This window comes from Phaseolus vulgaris, chromosome 4 (genome assembly GCF_000499845.2).
Source record: "Phaseolus vulgaris cultivar G19833 chromosome 4, P. vulgaris v2.0, whole genome shotgun sequence".
Classification (NCBI taxonomy): Eukaryota; Viridiplantae; Streptophyta; class Magnoliopsida; order Fabales; family Fabaceae; genus Phaseolus; species Phaseolus vulgaris.
This window is the reverse complement of record NC_023756.2, coordinates 47,757,879-47,776,534: the sequence shown is the minus strand read 5'-3', so window position 1 is coordinate 47,776,534 and position 18,656 is coordinate 47,757,879. Positions and strand designations below refer to the sequence as shown.

General features: G+C 36.9%; 1 protein-coding gene across 2 annotated transcripts; it reads right to left on the bottom strand.

The window, feature by feature from the left end:
- Positions 1-7,842: 7,842 nt before the first annotated feature.
- LOC137838173 (serine/threonine-protein kinase VPS15) lies at positions 7,843-17,830 on the bottom strand. Of its 2 annotated transcripts, XM_068647422.1 has the most exons (12): positions 17,359-17,830; positions 16,432-16,554; positions 16,285-16,330; positions 15,962-16,122; positions 15,225-15,304; positions 14,805-14,910; positions 14,443-14,619; positions 14,040-14,349; positions 11,242-13,925; positions 9,236-9,483; positions 9,060-9,159; positions 7,843-8,296 (listed from the first exon to the last, which is right to left on the bottom strand). In XM_068647422.1, the coding sequence occupies exons 1-12, from the start codon at positions 17,629-17,631 to the stop codon at positions 8,120-8,122; spliced, it is 4,485 nt and encodes a 1,494-aa protein (XP_068503523.1). In that variant the 5' UTR covers positions 17,632-17,830; the 3' UTR covers positions 7,843-8,119. The 2 variants fall into 2 exon arrangements, with proteins under 2 accessions (XP_068503523.1, XP_068503522.1); XM_068647421.1 differs by having other exon boundaries at positions 11,242-14,349.
- Between the last annotated feature and the right edge of the window lie 826 nt (positions 17,831-18,656).

The window sequence follows — 18,656 nt, the reverse complement described above, 5'->3', positions numbered from 1 at the left end:
ATGAAAAATTTATTGCCAATCTTGTGGGAGGAATCTGGGGCTCAAATCTACGCCAAAACTCAGCAGACACAGTGAGGAATGTCTGGTAAAAATTTCGGACCAAAATACCCAAGGAGTAAGGCGTAGTAATTCCCAGACCCAGAGTGAACAAAACTGGTTTTCCGAAAACAAAACGTCCTGGCTTTTCTACCCCGTATCTTCTTTTTGTGATTTTTTTATGGACGTGCCTCCTTACCTGGCCGCAAACAACACATGAAAGTACTTGTGTGAATTTTTTCAGCGCAATACGGACCCAGAAAAAAATTGCAGAAAGCAGGGCAGAATTTCACAAGTTTCGGTAGAGGATAGCCTTGGTTTTGCACAAAATTTCTGAAAAGTTGTCCCGAAATAGTTTTTTCCTGAAATTCCACGTAAGAACCTCGACTGAATTTGGGACAAAACGCGACAGATTTCAGGTCAAACGGATGAGTATTCACCTAGGAAAAAATCAAACAGTTTCACACACAAACGATCCGTCCTTTCTGCCCTGGCAGTGATGAATGAAAAATTTATTGCCAATCTTGTGGGAGAATCTGGGGCTCAAATCTACGCCAAAACTCAGCAGACACAGTGAGGAATGTCTGGTAAAAATTTCGGACCAAAATACCCAAGGAGTAAGGCGTAGTAATTCCCAGACCCAGAGTGAACAAAACTGGTTTTCCGAAAACAAAACGTCCTGGCTTTTCTACCCCGTATCTTCTTTTTGTGATTTTTTTATGGACGTGCCTCCTTACCTGGCCGCAAACAACACATGAAAGTACTTGTGTGAATTTTTTCAGCGCAATACGGACCCAGAAAAAAATTGCAGAAAGCAGGGCAGAATTTCACAAGTTTCGGTAGAGGATAGCCTTGGTTTTGCACAAAATTTCTGAAAAGTTGTCCCGAAATAGTTTTTTCCTGAAATTCCACGTAAGAACCTCGACTGAATTTGGGACAAAACGCGACAGATTTCAGGTCAAACGGATGAGTATTCACCTAGGAAAAAAATCAAACAGTTTCACACACAAACGATCCGTCCTTTCTGCCCTGGCAGTGATGAATGAAAATTTATTGCCAATCTTGTGGGAGGAATCTGGGCTCAAATCTACGCCAAAACTCAGCAGACACAGTGAGGAATGTCTGGTAAAAATTTCGGACCAAAATACCCAAGGAGTAAGGCGTAGTAATTCCCAGACCCAGAGTGAACAAAACTGGTTTTCCGAAAACAAAACGTCCTGGCTTTTCTACCCCGTATCTTCTTTTTGTGATTTTTTTATGGACGTGCCTCCTTACCTGGCCGCAAACAACACATGAAAGTACTTGTGTGAATTTTTTCAGCGCAATACGGACCCAGAAAAAAATTGCAGAAAGCAGGGCAGAATTTCACAAGTTTCGGTAGAGGATAGCCTTGGTTTTGCACAAAATTTCTGAAAAGTTGTCCCGAAATAGTTTTTTCCTGAAATTCCACGTAAGAACCTCGACTGAATTTGGGACAAAACGCGACAGATTTCAGGTCAAACGGATGAGTATTCACCTAGGAAAAAAATCAAACAGTTTCACACACAAACGATCCGTCCTTTCTGCCCTGGCAGTGATGAATGAAAAATTTATTGCCAATCTTGTGGGAGGAATCTGGGCTCAAATCTACGCCAAAACTCAGCAACACAGTGAGGAATGTCTGGTAAAAATTTCGGACCAAAATACCCAAGGAGTAAGGCGTAGTAATTCCCAGACCCAGAGTGAACAAAACTGGTTTTCCGAAAACAAAACGTCCTGGCTTTTCTACCCCGTATCTTCTTTTTGTGATTTTTTTATGGACGTGCCTCCTTACCTGGCCGCAAACAACACATGAAAGTACTTGTGTGAATTTTTTCAGCGCAATACGGACCCAGAAAAAAATTGCAGAAAGCAGGGCAGAATTTCACAAGTTTCGGTAGAGGATAGCCTTGGTTTTGCACAAAATTTCTGAAAATTGTCCCGAAATAGTTTTTTCCTGAAATTCCACGTAAGAACCTCGACTGAATTTGGGACAAAACGCGACAGATTTCAGGTCAAACGGATGAGTATTCACCTAGGAAAAAAATCAAACAGTTTCACACACAAACGATCCGTCCTTTCTGCCCTGGCAGTGATGAATGAAAATTTATTGCCAATCTTGTGGGAGGAATCTGGGGCTCAAATCTACGCCAAAACTCAGCAACACAGTGAGGAATGTCTGGTAAAAATTTCGGACCAAAATACCCAAGGAGTAAGGCGTAGTAATTCCCAGACCCAGAGTGAACAAAACTGGTTTTCCGAAAACAAAACGTCCTGGCTTTTCTACCCCGTATCTTCTTTTTGTGATTTTTTTATGGACGTGCCTCCTTACCTGGCCGCAAACAACACATGAAAGTACTTGTGTGAATTTTTTCAGCGCAATACGGACCCAGAAAAAAATTGCAGAAAGCAGGGCAGAATTTCACAAGTTTCGGTAGAGGATAGCCTTGGTTTTGCACAAAATTTCTGAAAAATTGTCCCGAAATAGTTTTTTCCTGAAATTCCACGTAAGAACCTCGACTGAATTTGGGACAAAACGCGACAGATTTCAGGTCAAACGGATGAGTATTCACCTAGGAAAAAAATCAAACAGTTTCACACACAAACGATCCGTCCTTTCTGCCCTGGCAGTGATGAATGAAAAATTTATTGCCAATCTTGTGGGAGGAATCTGGGCTCAAATCTACGCCAAAACTCAGCAACACAGTGAGGAATGTCTGGTAAAAATTTCGGACCAAAATACCCAAGGAGTAAGGCGTAGTAATTCCCAGACCCAGAGTGAACAAAACTGGTTTTCCGAAAACAAAACGTCCTGGCTTTCTACCCCGTATCTTCTTTTTGTGATTTTTTTATGGACGTGCCTCCTTACCTGGCCGCAAACAACACATGAAAGTCTTGTGTGAATTTTTTCAGCGCAATACGGACCCAGAAAAAAATTGCAGAAAGCAGGGCAGAATTTCACAAGTTTCGGTAGAGGATAGCCTTGGTTTTGCACAAAATTTCTGAAAAATTGTCCCGAAATAGTTTTTTCCTGAAATTCCACGTAAGAACCTCGACTGAATTTGGGACAAAACGCGACAGATTTCAGGTCAAACGGATGAGTATTCACCTAGGAAAAAAATCAAACAGTTTCACACACAAACGATCCGTCCTTTCTGCCCTGGCAGTGATGAATGAAAATTTATTGCCAATCTTGTGGGAGGAATCTGGGCTCAAATCTACGCCAAAACTCAGCAACACAGTGAGGAATGTCTGGTAAAAATTTCGGACCAAAATACCCAAGGAGTAAGGCGTAGTAATTCCCAGACCCAGAGTGAACAAAACTGGTTTTCCGAAAACAAAACGTCCTGGCTTTTCTACCCCGTATCTTCTTTTTGTGATTTTTTTATGGACGTGCCTCCTTACCTGGCCGCAAACAACACATGAAAGTGCTTGTGTGAATTTTTTCAGCGCAATACGGACCCAGAAAAAAATTGCAGAAAGCAGGGCAGAATTTCACAAGTTTCGGTAGAGGATAGCCTTGGTTTTGCACAAAATTTCTGAAAAATTGTCCCGAAATAGTTTTTTCCTGAAATTCCACGTAAGAACCTCGACTGAATTTGGGACAAAACGCGACAGATTTCAGGTCAAACGGATGAGTATTCACCTAGGAAAAAAATCAAACAGTTTCACACACAAACGATCCGTCCTTTCTGCCCTGGCAGTGATGAATGAAAAATTTATTGCCAATCTTGTGGGAGGAATCTGGGCTCAAATCTACGCCAAAACTCAGCACACACAGTGAGGAATGTCTGGTAAAAATTTCGGACCAAAATACCCAAGGAGTAAGGCGTAGTAATTCCCAGACCCAGAGTGAACAAAACTGGTTTTCCGAAAACAAAACGTCCTGGCTTTCTACCCCGTATCTTCTTTTTGTGATTTTTTTATGGACGTGCCTCCTTACCTGGCCGCAAACAACACATGAAAGTGCTTGTGTGAATTTTTTCAGCGCAATACGGACCCAGAAAAAAATTGCAGAAAGCAGGGCAGAATTTCACAAGTTTCGGTAGAGGATAGCCTTGGTTTTGCACAAAATTTCTGAAAAATTGTCCCGAAATAGTTTTTTCCTGAAATTCCACGTAAGAACCTCGACTGAATTTGGGACAAAACGCGACAGATTTCAGGTCAAACGGATGAGTATTCACCTAGGAAAAAAATCAAACAGTTTCACACACAAACGATCCGTCCTTTCTGCCCTGGCAGTGATGAATGAAAATTTATTGCCAATCTTGTGGGAGGAATCTGGGCTCAAATCTACGCCAAAACTCAGCACACACAGTGAGGAATGTCTGGTAAAAATTTCGGACCAAAATACCCAAGGAGTAAGGCGTAGTAATTCCCAGACCCAGAGTGAACAAAACTGGTTTTCCGAAAACAAAACGTCCTGGCTTTTCTACCCCGTATCTTCTTTTTGTGATTTTTTTATGGACGTGCCTCCTTACCTGGCCGCAAACAACACATGAAAGTGCTTGTGTGAATTTTTTCAGCGCAATACGGACCCAGAAAAAAATTGCAGAAAGCAGGGCAGAATTTCACAAGTTTCGGTAGAGGATAGCCTTGGTTTTGCACAAAATTTCTGAAAAATTGTCCCGAAATAGTTTTTTCCTGAAATTCCACGTAAGAACCTCGACTGAATTTGGGACAAAACGCGACAGATTTCAGGTCAAACGGATGAGTATTCACCTAGGAAAAAAATCAAACAGTTTCACACACAAACGATCCGTCCTTTCTGCCCTGGCAGTGATGAATGAAAAATTTATTGCCAATCTTGTGGGAGGAATCTGGGCTCAAATCTACGCCAAAACTCAGCACACACAGTGAGGAATGTCTGGTAAAAATTTCGGACCAAAATACCCAAGGAGTAAGGCGTAGTAATTCCCAGACCCAGAGTGAACAAAACTGGTTTTCCGAAAACAAAACGTCCTGGCTTTTCTACCCCGTATCTTCTTTTTGTGATTTTTTTATGGACGTGCCTCCTTACCTGGCCGCAAACAACACATGAAAGTCTTGTGTGAATTTTTTCAGGCAATACGGACCCAGAAAAAAATTGCAGAAAGCAGGGCAGAATTTCACAAGTTTCGGTAGAGGATAGCCTTGGTTTTGCACAAAATTTCTGAAAAATTGTCCCGAAATAGTTTTTTCCTGAAATTCCACGTAAGAACCTCGACTGAATTTGGGACAAAACGCGACAGATTTCAGGTCAAACGGATGAGTATTCACCTAGGAAAAAAATCAAACAGTTTCACACACAAACGATCCGTCCTTCTGCCCTGGCAGTGATGAATGAAAAATTTATTGCCAATCTTGTGGGAGGAATCTGGGGCTCAAATCTACGCCAAAACTCAGCACACACAGTGAGGAATGTCTGGTAAAAATTTCGGACCAAAATACCCAAGGAGTAAGGCGTAGTAATTCCCAGACCCAGAGTGAACAAAACTGGTTTTCCGAAAACAAAACGTCCTGGCTTTTCTACCCCGTATCTTCTTTTTGTGATTTTTTATGGACGTGCCTCCTTACCTGGCCGCAAACAACATATGAAAGTACTTGTGTGAATTTTTTTAGCGCAATACGGACCCAGAAAAAAATTGCAGAAAGAGGGCAGAATTTCACAAGTTTCGGTAGAGGATAGCCTTGGTTTTGCAAAAATTTCTGAAAAATTGTCCCGAATAGTTTTTTCCTGAAATTCCACGTAAGAACCTCGACTGAATTTGGGACAAAACGCGACAGATTTCAGGTCAAACGGATCAGTATTCACCTAGGAAAAAAATCAAACAGTTTCACACACAAATGATCCGTCCTTTCAGCCCCGGCAGTGATGAATGAAAAATTATTGCCAATCTTGTGGGAGGAATCTGGGGCTCAAATCTACGCCAAAACTCAGTAGACACAGTGAGGAGTGTCTGGTAATATTTCAGACTAAAATACCGAAGGAGTAAGGCGTTGTAATTCCCAGACCCAGAGTGAACAAAGCTGGTTTTCCAAAACAAAACGTCCTGGCTTTTCTACCCCGTATCTTCTTTTTGTGATTTTTTTATGGACTTGCCTCCTTACCTGGCCGCAAACAACACATGAAAGTACTTGTGTGAATTTTTTCAGAGCAATAGGAACCCAGTAAAAAATTGAAGAAATTAGGGCAGAATATTACAAGTTTCGGTAGAGGATAGTCTTGGTTTTGCACAAAATTTCTGAAAAAATTTCCCGAAATAGTTTTTTCCTCAAATTCCATGTAAGAACCTCGACTGAATTGGGGATAAAACGCGACAGATTTTAGGTCAAACGGATGAGTATTCACCTAGGAAAAAAATCAAACAGTTTCACACACAAACGATTCGTCCTTCCTGCCCTGGCAGTGATGAATGAAAAATTTATCGCCAATCTTGTGGGAGGAATCTGGGGCTCAAATCTTCGCCAAAACTCCGTAGACACAGTGAGGAATGTCTGGTAAAAATTTCAGACCAAGAGTGAACAAAACTGGTTTTCCGAAAACAAAACGTCCTAGATTTTCTACCCCGTATGTTCTTTTTGTGATTTTTTTATGGACGTGCCTCCTTACCTGGCCGAAAACAACACATGAAAGTACTTGTGTGAATTTTTTCAGCGCAATACGGACCCAGAAAAAAATATCAGAAACTATGGCAGAATTTCATAAGTTTCGGTAGAGGATAGCTTTGGTTTTGCACAAAATTTCTGAAAAATTGTCCCGAAATAGTTTTTTCCTGAAATTCCATGTAAGAACCTCGCTTGAATTTGGGACAAAACTCGACAAATTTCAGGTCAAATCTACGCGAAAACTCAGTAGACACAGTGAGGAATGTCTGGTAAAAATTTTAGACCAAAATACCCAAGGAGTAAGGCATAGTAATTCTCAGACCCAGAGTGAACAAAACTGGTTTTCCGAAAACAAAAGGTTCTGGCTTTTCTACCCCGTATCTTCTTTTTGTGATTTTTTTAATGGACGTGCCTCCTTACCTAGCCGTAAATAACACATGAAATTACTTGTGTGAATTTTTTCAGCGCAATGCAAACCCTGAAAAAAATTGCAGAAAGTATGACAGAATTTGAGTAAAAAAATATGAATTATTTATTATTATTGATATATAAAACTTTGTTGGATAAAATAAATAATATTTGAATATTTATAATTACTTGATAGTAGTAATTTTGTTTTCTTGTAAAATCAATATTAACAAAATGAACTAAAACTATATAGAAATATGAAATTATATTAAAAGAAATTTAAATATTATTTTCACTTTTATAAATTATTATTTTTATTTAATCAATTTTAAATCTTAAATAATTTTCAATTATATTAAAATCTTCCTTCTACTTAATTAAAATTAATTTTAAATTAATTTCATTTATGGTTAATATCATATTTAAAAATATGAATATATAATTCAATATATTTTATACATAAAATATTTTTAAACCTGTTTAATTCAGAATCAATTTTCCAGTATATTAATTTAAATATGTAAGTATTTTGAAATCATATTAATTAATATGTTAAAATAAATTTAAAAAAAATATTACACTTATTTTCATACTCATTATATTTTCTATTTTATTCTAAACTTTTAATATCAAAATTATTCACTGTTCAAATAAAATTTACATACATTCTTAAAAAAAAAACCAAGAACATAATAATAATCTTTAATATAACAATTTTTACAATTTCTTTTCCATTCACATTACTTCCATACTATTTTCTCCTCGAATTCATTCACTTTCTGTACATTTAAATAATCATTAAGGTGTCTGCTTAATATTATCAACATTGTTAGAGGAAATCACCAACTACTTACTCAAGGGTATAATAAGATAAGGTCAATGAAACTATCAATAATAATACCTACGGTATTGATCAGGTGTACACAAAAATGGAAAAATATACACAGAAACTGGCTTTAATCACTACCTGGTGGGTTAGTTCCTATAACTTAATTCATGTACAATATTGACTAAACTAAGATGTGACCCTACTACTTATGTACAGAATAACCAAAATAACTTCAGAAATTTACTTCCAAACCTTGATGGCCCCATCTCTACCACTTGAAAGTAAGAGTCTCTGGTTTAACTTAATAGAAGCCAAAGAAACAATGGAGTCACGATGGCAACCACCAGAATCAGTGGCAGCAGCCGCAAGAATCGCCTTTGCTGTCAGCTTGATTGTAAGAGGACGTCTTTTTGTCTCCTGTTTATAAGAGTAAAAGATAAAAGCTTAGCTACTTGTATATCTTAAGAGGTTGAAAAGTTGACAGAGATGGAAGAATATCCAAAACAGCATTATGAAGGCACCATGAATATAACTCGTCAATTATTCAGCAGGATAACAAGGATCCAGGCATTCAATACACAGTATTTACTGAAGAATGTAAAGGTTCCTGCCACCCATGCTTTAATCTGTCATCCTATCCTTCATTCCCTCTTGAAGCCTATTTATTTTCCCTTGTTCCTCTCCTCAACATTGTTTAAAAAAAAGACTTCAACAAGACATTATATAGAAATGACCTCTCAATCTGATCTATAACAAATACCAATATTTTCTCAAAGTTTCAACAAAGGAAAAACTGTGAAGGAAGACTGACTTGAACAATACTTTTATTTAAGAAAATCATGAAAAGTAATTATTTTGGCAAATATTCGAAAAAGGATAGTTGGGTACGTCTAATTTCTTGACTTGTTCAACAAAGGAATCATTGGCTAATCCCTTGCAGTTGGGACAGAAAACACCAGAGTGAAGAAAAAGGATGGTTGGACTGAACCAACCAAAAGCTAACAACTCAGGCCATATCTCTAGGATGGTTGAAGTACCTACATTGATATTTTATTCAGTCACACAAACCATAACCCAGCTTTTGTACCTATGCTGATTGAGAACCTCGCCCTTAAAGCAAATATTCATGCACATAACAAATAAGAAGCTTGAAAACACAACCTACTGAAACATAAATTACCTGTACAACTTGCACCCCAAAACTAGATTTTGTTTCATAAAAATCATCATTTCCTATTCCTTTTATGTTTGGTCCACAAATACAGTAACTTCTGTCAGGACTGTAACAAAGAAGACAAATTGATTCAATCAGACCATTCTCACAAGAAAAATAAATATTGAAAGTTCAGCACAAACCTGTAATGATCCCACCGACGTATCTTTAAATCAGTGCCTCCAGTCAACAAATCGCCCCCAGGCAAGGGAAGTAACGAATGGATACCAGGAAGACGAGAAGGAGGTTCGTTTACCTCATCAACTCCATACTTCCGATTAACATTCCGTCTTAGATCTGATTGAGAAGTTGGCTTACCTGAAGGTCTGGCCAAGGCCCAAGGCAGATCAGACATTTCGGCATCGCTGTCATAATTGGCCATCCTTAGGACCTGTGAGAAGATTTGTTAATTGTAAAAGACAATAACCAGAATATTACTAAAATGAAATAATACCTACGATTTGAAGAAATCTGGGTACAGGTCATGTAATAAGTCTTATTGAACCATCTCATAAGAAATTAAGTTATACGACAACTCGAGTACTAGTGATAAAAACAAATGCTGGTGAACTTCAATCAAAAACCATATTTCTCTGGATAAATAGAACTTTGTACTAAGCTGGAATATTTGTTGCAACTGCATTTTGTTGATAAGTGTCAATATTTAGTGAATTTACATATGGAAATTGTGTCACTTATGGTCTCTTGATTGTATTTATGAGATAGCAATTACCCCTAATTTTAGAATTATTGAATCAAAATATATGTGAGTCTTGAGATAATTAGAGTCATTTGTTCCCACCTTTTGTAAACAATTCAGGTAATCAAGGATGGAAGGAAAGGATTGAAAGACTTATGAAGAAATCAAGAAAAAAGAGCAAAGATGAAGCTTTTTCTAGTTGCTTGCTCAAGCTAGAACAATCTCGCTCAAGCTAGAAGTATCCAAAGGAAGTTTCTCAGTGAAATCTTCGCTCAATCTAGAAGAAGCTCGCTTGAGCGAGAATTGTTTAGGAAAACGGGTGACTTGCAATGACATCCTCGCCTGGGTGAGAATCAGCTCGCTTAAGAGAGAGTTGTCCAGAGAGTGGATTATTTTCAGTGTCATTCTTGCTCAAGTGAGAATTGACTCGCTTGGGCAAGAAGAATTTTCTTCATGATGAAGTACAAGTACTCTTCTCGCCTGGGCGAAAATTGGCAGGCTCAAGCAAGAATTCATTAATCCAAATAAAGAGTGGACTTGAAACAAATGAGGAGCGGGGGGAAAAAGGACAGAACACACTTTTGTTGAAGCTCTGGACCAAGGAAGAGAAAAAAAGCATGGATCATATTTTCTTTCACATCTTATCCAATCTTTGTGCTTGTAATGACTGCCATGAGTGGCTAACTTCCTTCTTGGGATTGAATGTAATGGATTTGAACTCAGATGTATTCTGATGATATTTGTATACGGTAATTTGTTTTGTTCTAATTGATGGATTCTATTTGATCAATAGATTCTTGATTTCAATTTTAAGATCTAACTGGAAAGTATTTCTAAAAATCTGATTTGAACGAAAATACTCAATATATTGTAATACTAGGAAGAATACAAACTGATTTGAATGAAAATACTTGATATATTGTAATACTAGGAATAGATTTCAATGTATCGATTGCTTTACAACATCCGATCGTAATGCTGGATAATCGGTTAAATATCCGAGCAATGGATATTTAGGAGATTTTTCTTATGAATTTTATACTTGAGGAATCAATATAAATGACTTAGAAGGTGGCATCAATATCAATGGTTTCGAATGCTATATATCTTACTATTCAGAATACAGACAAGTGAGATAGATGAAATTCAATCCAGTTTCACTCACTGAACTCTTTAACTAAATTACCTTGTTACTCTTTACACTTTTAGATGCAATTAGTTCTTTTCACCATCAATCCTTCTTGAACAACATTATTCTCTATGTATCTATACTTAGTGAGTATTAAAACTTTGAATTTTAATTGGATTTGTTCCCTGTGTGTTTAACTCTCTTACTTTCAAAACTATTATACTACAGTTGATTTTGGTACACTTGCCAGAAGTTCAACAGTTGTAGCACATATAGCTTCTTAATGTCTATAAACAAAGAAAAAACAGTTAGCCTCATACCTGGTGGCAGCTACCATTCTCCGCATTCCAAAGAGAAACTTCATTGCAACCAGCAGCCACATAAACAAGGGGTCTAGCAGCTGAAGACAGAGAAGCATTTGACGGAGGAAGAAAGAGACACATCTTTTCTATAGGGCAAGCAAGAGAATACTGCCAAGAGTTAACAGGTATAAGAAACCTCAGGTCCCAAAGTGTAATAACCCCCCGGGATGACCCTGATACAAACCAATTACCACAAGGCCCTGATGCTAGAGAAGAAGCATAGCCCTCCTCAGGAGTAGCTTTAAGATTCCAGGTATTGGAATTTGACCTAGTATCCCACAGATGAATGCCACAATTCTGTGTGCTATACATAATGGTATAATTATCCACAGGGCAGTTCAAGAGGTTGAGTACGGCACCTTCTTTGATATCCTTCTTTGTGATATCAGCAATTCCAGAATATTTCTCGACAACGTGTCCTAGACCTTTAGATATATGATCAACAGAAAACATATGAATAAATCCATCAGATGCTCCAATTATAACTTGAGCAGAACCTGGAAGCATTGCTGCACACAACACACGGCTTCCCTCCAGGTGATAAGTTAGCTTAGACCTGAATGAAATGTCCTTTTCTAGCTTTCTGGAATCCCAAATCTTGACTGTAGAATCATCAGATGCACTCACAAAGAAACTATGGTCAGCAGATATAGCAACGTCATTGACAGCTGATCGGTGCTCCTGGAGGTGTGCAACCAACACCCCTCGGGGCCTCCAACCAGAATCGGGTATGGAAGCTCGAGCAAAGGATGGAAATCCTGATAGATCAGTTTGGGCAGTTGCATCTTCCAGTGCAATTGAAGTACCTTTAACATTAGCAGATGATCCCAAATCTTGAAATGTGCTATTAATATAGGCCGTCTCATTTTCCCTTGCATCTGGTTCATGTACCACTCGATGGAACTGTTTAGAGCCATTGCTGATACTAAAAGAACCAGAAAAAAGCTTTGGTGCTGGAACTGAACTAGCCAAATTAAAGGACTTGCTAAGTGGATTAACCCAAGGCATTGCAGATGAACTAACACCCAGAGAATTCATTGGCAATGGAGGATCAGATGCAGCAGGGGGCACTCCCATTCCTCGCCTGTCCACACTGAAGGAGTACAGAGGTATGCCTTCTGATGGCTTTTCAAACGTCAAACTGTTCACGCCACTAAAATTTGGTGACATAAATCCTGAAAACTGTAACTTCTCCAAGCCTTGGGTATCACGATGCCCCACATTGCTATCATTATGCATAAAGGCTCCCATATCTCTCAATTTTGCCTCAGCTTTGTCACAATCAGTTATCCCTGGCTGTTGGAAGGCAGTGCCGACAGTTTGTTGAACCCCAGGACCTTGTTGCTTGTCACTCCAGTTCTTCAATGAGTCCAACTCTTCAATTCCTTTTTTCAGTAAATCCATTTCCCATAGTTTAGACTGTGAAGAACTATACCATATTTTTCTTTGTCTTTCTAACATGTCTGAACTCCTAGAGTTCTCCAAGACTTCATAGTAAACCTGTCTTGAGACAGGAGGTTTTAAACATGAAAGCAGATCCCTTTCGGAAGTAAGAGACACAGGTTGCCTGCGGAGGAAAGGCCGTATAACAGGAGAAAGGTAAACATAAGAATCTACTTCACCCAGGCACTCACTGCTAGCAGCAATAAAAGAGACAACTGATCTCCGTACCCATTCACTAGGATAACACAATAAAGGAAAGCCACGATCTATCATTTGAAGCAATGTTCTCTTCCGGAAGAAACCACTTTTACATAGAATAGACATACATTCTACGGCTTTAACAATGACTGATTCTGTCATGTCACTTAAAGCTTGCTCAATATAAGGTAATAAATATTCTTCTACACTTCTTTGCCCCACAAAAAAGCAGACATAAACTATTTTTTCATAGAATACTGTCCTTAATTGCTCATCCCGATCATTTAAGAAAGCAGGAAGAATGGGTAAAAGAGAGTCATTACTCTGTCTCACACCAAAGAAGTAGCACAGTTTGCCAATATCCTGAAGAAGTGCTCTCCTTATATTTGGGGTTTGCTTAGGACCCATAACAAGTTCTTGGACAACCTCCGCAATGGATTTCCTCAGCTGCAGAAGTTGAACATCACCATTTATCCTCTTCATTCTTCCAGAGGTCTGAGTGGATGATGTCAATGGTTTCTGTGACAAACTCAATTCATCAAGGACACCTGCCTCACTCAAGCTTACTGAGTGTATCAGAAATCCATAAGCAGTCAACGCCAGTTTAGCTATATTGCTGGCATAGCATATCCTCACACTTTCCTCAGGATCATCAGGAAGCATAGAAAGCATTGGAAAAATATACTCAGGAAATATCTTCGCATCACTGGGAGGAAAATCCCTCACTAAGGGAAGAATGTCACACAAAGTCTCCAAAGCAGCACAACGGACAATTGCTGCTGCATCTGAAAGCATTGCAATCACATATGGTATAACACGCTGCAAACGATCTTCATCATCAATATATAGAGCAGAAGCCTTCAACAAGAGTACAGCTGCCCTCCTCAGGTGAGGCAACTTGACATTGCGTATGCAAGAGCACAGCAAAGAAGTTATCAAAACCATGCCTTCACATCTCATACTATCCTTTGGTAACGGTAGAAAAGGCATTCCAAATGTATCTGATTGACTATCATACTCAGACATCAATGATTTCAAATCATTCATAGTAATTTTTTTCAAAAAGGGATGGTCATTCCCTCGAAAAGCATTGGAGATAGTTTGAAGCAGTTTACCAGTTTGAAGATTTGTTAGATTTTCGGGGAAAGTTGAATTATGTGCCTTTCCTGCTACATCGGATGGATTATTATTTCTTTTCGCATCCCTCGGTATGCCATTAATATCACCAAGAACTTCATAGTTATCATGGACTAAGCCTTTGCCTATGTCTTCTCTCTTCCTCAGTGAATCCTTCAAGAAACTCACACTTTCTTTAGCAACCATCTCTTCCAAAAGTTCCCCGGAATTAGCACCTGCATCATCAGATGGCTTATTGTTCATCATTTGTTTGAGTATCTCCGGAAAAGCACTTTGGCATAGTAAAACCTACGCAGAATGGTGAAAGTAATTAGATAAAATAAACAAGTGTTACAGAAAGTGTCAAATCATTGTAAAAAATATTTCAGCAAATTGGTATACCCTCATGTCAGAATGAAGAGGACTCCAGCAACGGTAAAAATCATGAAGAAATGGTGAAAAATAAATCGGAAAAACAACTGCAGCATATTCCTTCAGATATCTTTCAGCAGAAAATCGGGACTCGGGTTCTAACTGAATCATGTGCAATATCATTTTACGGATTCCAATATCCGGTATCTGCATCCCATAGAGAATACATATAAAATATTAGAAAGTAAATCATGAACATATGTGGGGTATGTCTACTGATGGTACTACAGGAATACCAAACAAGACTAACAAGCACAAACATAAATATAAATGTGTATGTGTATGTGTGTGTGTGTATGTATGTACATATATACACATATGTATGTATATACTTTTTCAAGGTGTTGACTTGGATCATATTGCCCTCTGCGATAAGCAAGAAGTTGAGACAGTTCAAATAGTGGCTGCCCCTCAAGGAAAAGCTCAGCAGTTACACACCTGAAGATGTAAAATGATATTTCAAACTTAGAAAATAAAATAAAGAACAAAAGCATAACAAGAAAATAGACCCAGAGCGTCAAGGTTCAATATAAATTTATATAAAATCAAAATCAATAGTAGAATAAAATATCACCTCTACCTACAATAATTACAGCAGTATAATGCCTTGCAGATCAATTATTTTCTGGATTGCTTTAATCAGTAAATTAAATTACGTGCGCATAAATATTCCTATTTCCAGCCTGAAACATGGATGGTTGAAAAACTAAAACATCTTCTACGTTAAGATTCTTGCAGTAAAGAATGCTCACCCAACAGCAAATATATCCATATAGGGTTTTAAGGGGGTATCTTGTGCCATCTGCATCTCGCCTCCATGTTCATAAAATCTCTGAAAGCCACGCCCAAAAAGAAATAGAGAGAATGAGAGGGTTAATAACATAATTATGTTAGGTATAAACAACTACTAACAAGAAAACATGTAATCAGTGGAACAAAAAGGATTAACAGTTTCCATCACTAACTGCATTTTCTATTTTAGTAAAACAAAAAAGATCATAACAAACTGAGCAATAAAGGTCAAAAAGATACCTGTACAATAATTTTGCAATAAAGGTCAAAAAAATTGTTAGATCGACAAAAAAGTGTCCAGAAATTGGCCCTCTAAGATCATGACATATTTTTTTTTCATGTTAGTTTCAATTCTTAAGCACAGATGTGCCTTATTTATAAGCCTGTAACAAATATTTCATAGCGTAAGAGTCTTAGTTTAATCAATCCATCAAGGTCCACGAGCTGAATTCTTAATTAATTTAAGCCTATAAACAGAGGATTACTTAGTAAGCACTCATTTGCATCTTTATACTAAAATCGATTAAAACAAGGAATAAGAGAAAATACCCAGTGACATCAACAGTTTAACAACATATGTTGTTGATCTAACTTCTAACTCAGTTGCAGCAAAAAATGCATCTTGGACGAGCAAACAATTCAAATAAGAAATAAAACAAAAAATAAATGAAATAGACAAGAAGGAAAAAGAACAAACCTCAGGTGCAAGATAACATAGTCTTCGTCCACCAGTGTCAAAGAAAAAAGAGAAATCAGATGGGTCATCATACGGAATGTATGTGGGTTTGAAAGATGCAAAGTCAGCAAGGTAAAGCCAATTGGAGGAGGTAATCAGCACATTCTCACACTTGATATCACCTTAAACAAAATACAAATTTATACAAATAACATCAATGCACAGTCAAGACGTGATAAGAGAAGGTCTAATATCATCAGATAATAAGTCCTACTCTAATCTGTCCTCTATTTTTTTATTGTGTACATCTTTACAGGAAGGACTTCAGTTAAATCAAGACTTACCGTGACATACTCCATTCTCGTGGCACTGGTTTACAGCTACAAGCAACTGCACATTGCCCCCAAACAAGTTAACAAAAACAAATCCAACTCCAACTCCATCCAATGCTAACTAAAAGAGTAGACAAGGGAACGAGTGATGAATAATACCTGAAAAGCCAACCATTTCTTCTCAACAAGACTAAGAAAAGGTCGAGTACTTAACCTATCATGCAGATTATGGAAGAAATACTGTCTCAAAAGGTACGCTGCTTTGTCCGTTTCTTGCCAAAACTGCAACACAAGACTCTCACACGCTCAGTTCCAAACAATAGAGCGTGATTTTTGGATGAGTGTCAACAAATTTTATTTTTAACAAAAATAGGTTTTCCAAAATTAATTTTCGTTAAAATTGTTTTTGATGTCTTTATTCTAAAGCAACTTATGTTGGTTGTGTTTAAAGACACTTCAAACTACAAAATGAAGCAGAAGCTAATACTAGCTGTTTATGCTTTGACGCAAACTACTGCAGTTGGATGATAAACCAAACAGAGATAGGGTGTGTTTGAGACAGTTGCAAACATTAAATTACTTATATGTATTTTTCAACAATCGATTATAATAAAACATAATTTTTATTTACGCAAGTTTGCTGAAAGAGGTCGAAAACAATTTCCTTGAACTGCAACAAAAGAATATCAGCTTTTACACAAGAAGAACAAAAACATATAAATTTGAAAAGGAACATACAAATTTTCAGAAGCAAAAACAAAACTATTTTCAGTTTTCTTTTCACAATTTTTTTCCTACAAAGCAGCTGTAAATTTCAGCAGTCACCAAACATAAACTCAGTATATTTGTTTCATTCACGCAAGAGTCACCTAAATCTACTTCAACTCAATCAATTACAGAGTAAAAATCAATCATCAAAGCGGAGCTAAAATTTACATTTACCTAAAATCACATTAGCTAGTACTTCAACGTTATCAACCTGAATTTTTCAGAGCACACTAAATCGAACATTCTAAAACTGAATTAATACATTGATTAATTAAATACAGAAGAGAATTGAATTAATTGGAGAAAGCAGAGGGAGACCTGAAACGGCCAAACGTGAGGATGATCGATGGAGCTGAAAATTTGTTTGATCTGAGAGAGACGGCGTTCGTAGTCGGAGAGATCAAGAAAATCGCCGCGCTTGAAATAGACCTTGACGAGGACCAAACCCTCGTCGTGTTTGCACTGAATGGACTTGAAGAAACGGCCGCGACCTAAGGCCTCCTTGAGAACGAGATTGTAGGTGGACGGGAGGTCGTGGAGGTAGTACTCCGACGCCGAAACCTGCGTCGTGCGCGCGATTTTGTTCCCCATCGCGCTTCCGCTTGGCGATTAACTTCTTCTACTGCTTCTTCCCATTGTGATTAAGCGATTCTTCTCAGCTGAACAAATAAATATGTTTGGGATTATTAATGGAAGTGTGTGTTTGGAAGGAACTTCCAATTCCGAATGCAAACGCGCTTCCGATAAAACAGAATCTTTGGCATCGCAGTAAGGTGAAATGATTCTTTACCTATGTAACTTACATACATAGACTCGCATACGGATACGAATAAAAAATACGTATATTTTTTAAAATATAAGACATTAAATAAGAATTTATATATTATATAATTATAAATTATATAAATTAATAATAAAAATTTGTTTATATTTATATATAAAAAGATTTTTCATTTTAATCATTACTTATATATAAAAAAATTGTTTTTTGTTATACAGATATTTGTTTTTATTCTATCCTTATATCAATATTTTATTTTATTTTATTTTTTTATTATTTTATTATTTTATAATTACTTAAATTTAAAAAAAATATATATTTAATATTATATTTGAAAGAAACTGTTTGCATTACATTTATTTAAAAAGGATGAGTCAAATAAAAATTTAAATTGAATTGTAAAAAGTGACTCAAACAGAAAAAAGAATAAAAAGAAAAAGAAATATTAAAAAATTTAAACCACAAAAACTTACTTTGTTTTCATTCCCGCTAATTTAAAGATATTTCTATTATAATTTATTTAAAAAGGATGAGTCAAATAAAAATTTAAATTGAATTGTAAAAAGTGACTCAAACAGAAAAAAGAATAAAAAGAAAAAGAAATATTAAAAAATTTAAACCACAAAAACTTACTAGCTAATTTAAAGATATTTCTATTATAGTTTACTTTGTTCTGATCAATCAATATGAGTGGTATAAATTCTGATTGTTTAATTGTTAATATTCCTTGTTCTTATTTCTTTTACTCTTATTTTTTTACAGCAAGTGAAAGCAAAAGAAGATAAAGAAGAAGAATATCCCAAACCGTTTAATTAAATATAAAACATTCAGATTT

Excerpts from the sequence above, each read along its gene's own strand:
- LOC137838173 (XM_068647421.1), bottom strand. The coding sequence starts at position 17,631 with ATGGGGAACAAAATCGCGCGCACGACGCAGGTTTCGGCGTCGGAGTAC. Across the intron at positions 14,620-14,804 it reads CAAGTCAACACCTTGAAAAA|ATACCGGATATTGGAATCCG; the intron begins GTATATACATAC and ends TATGGGATGCAG. Across the intron at positions 9,160-9,235 it reads CGTCGGTGGGATCATTACAG|TCCTGACAGAAGTTACTGTA; the intron begins GTTTGTGCTGAA and ends TCTTTGTTACAG.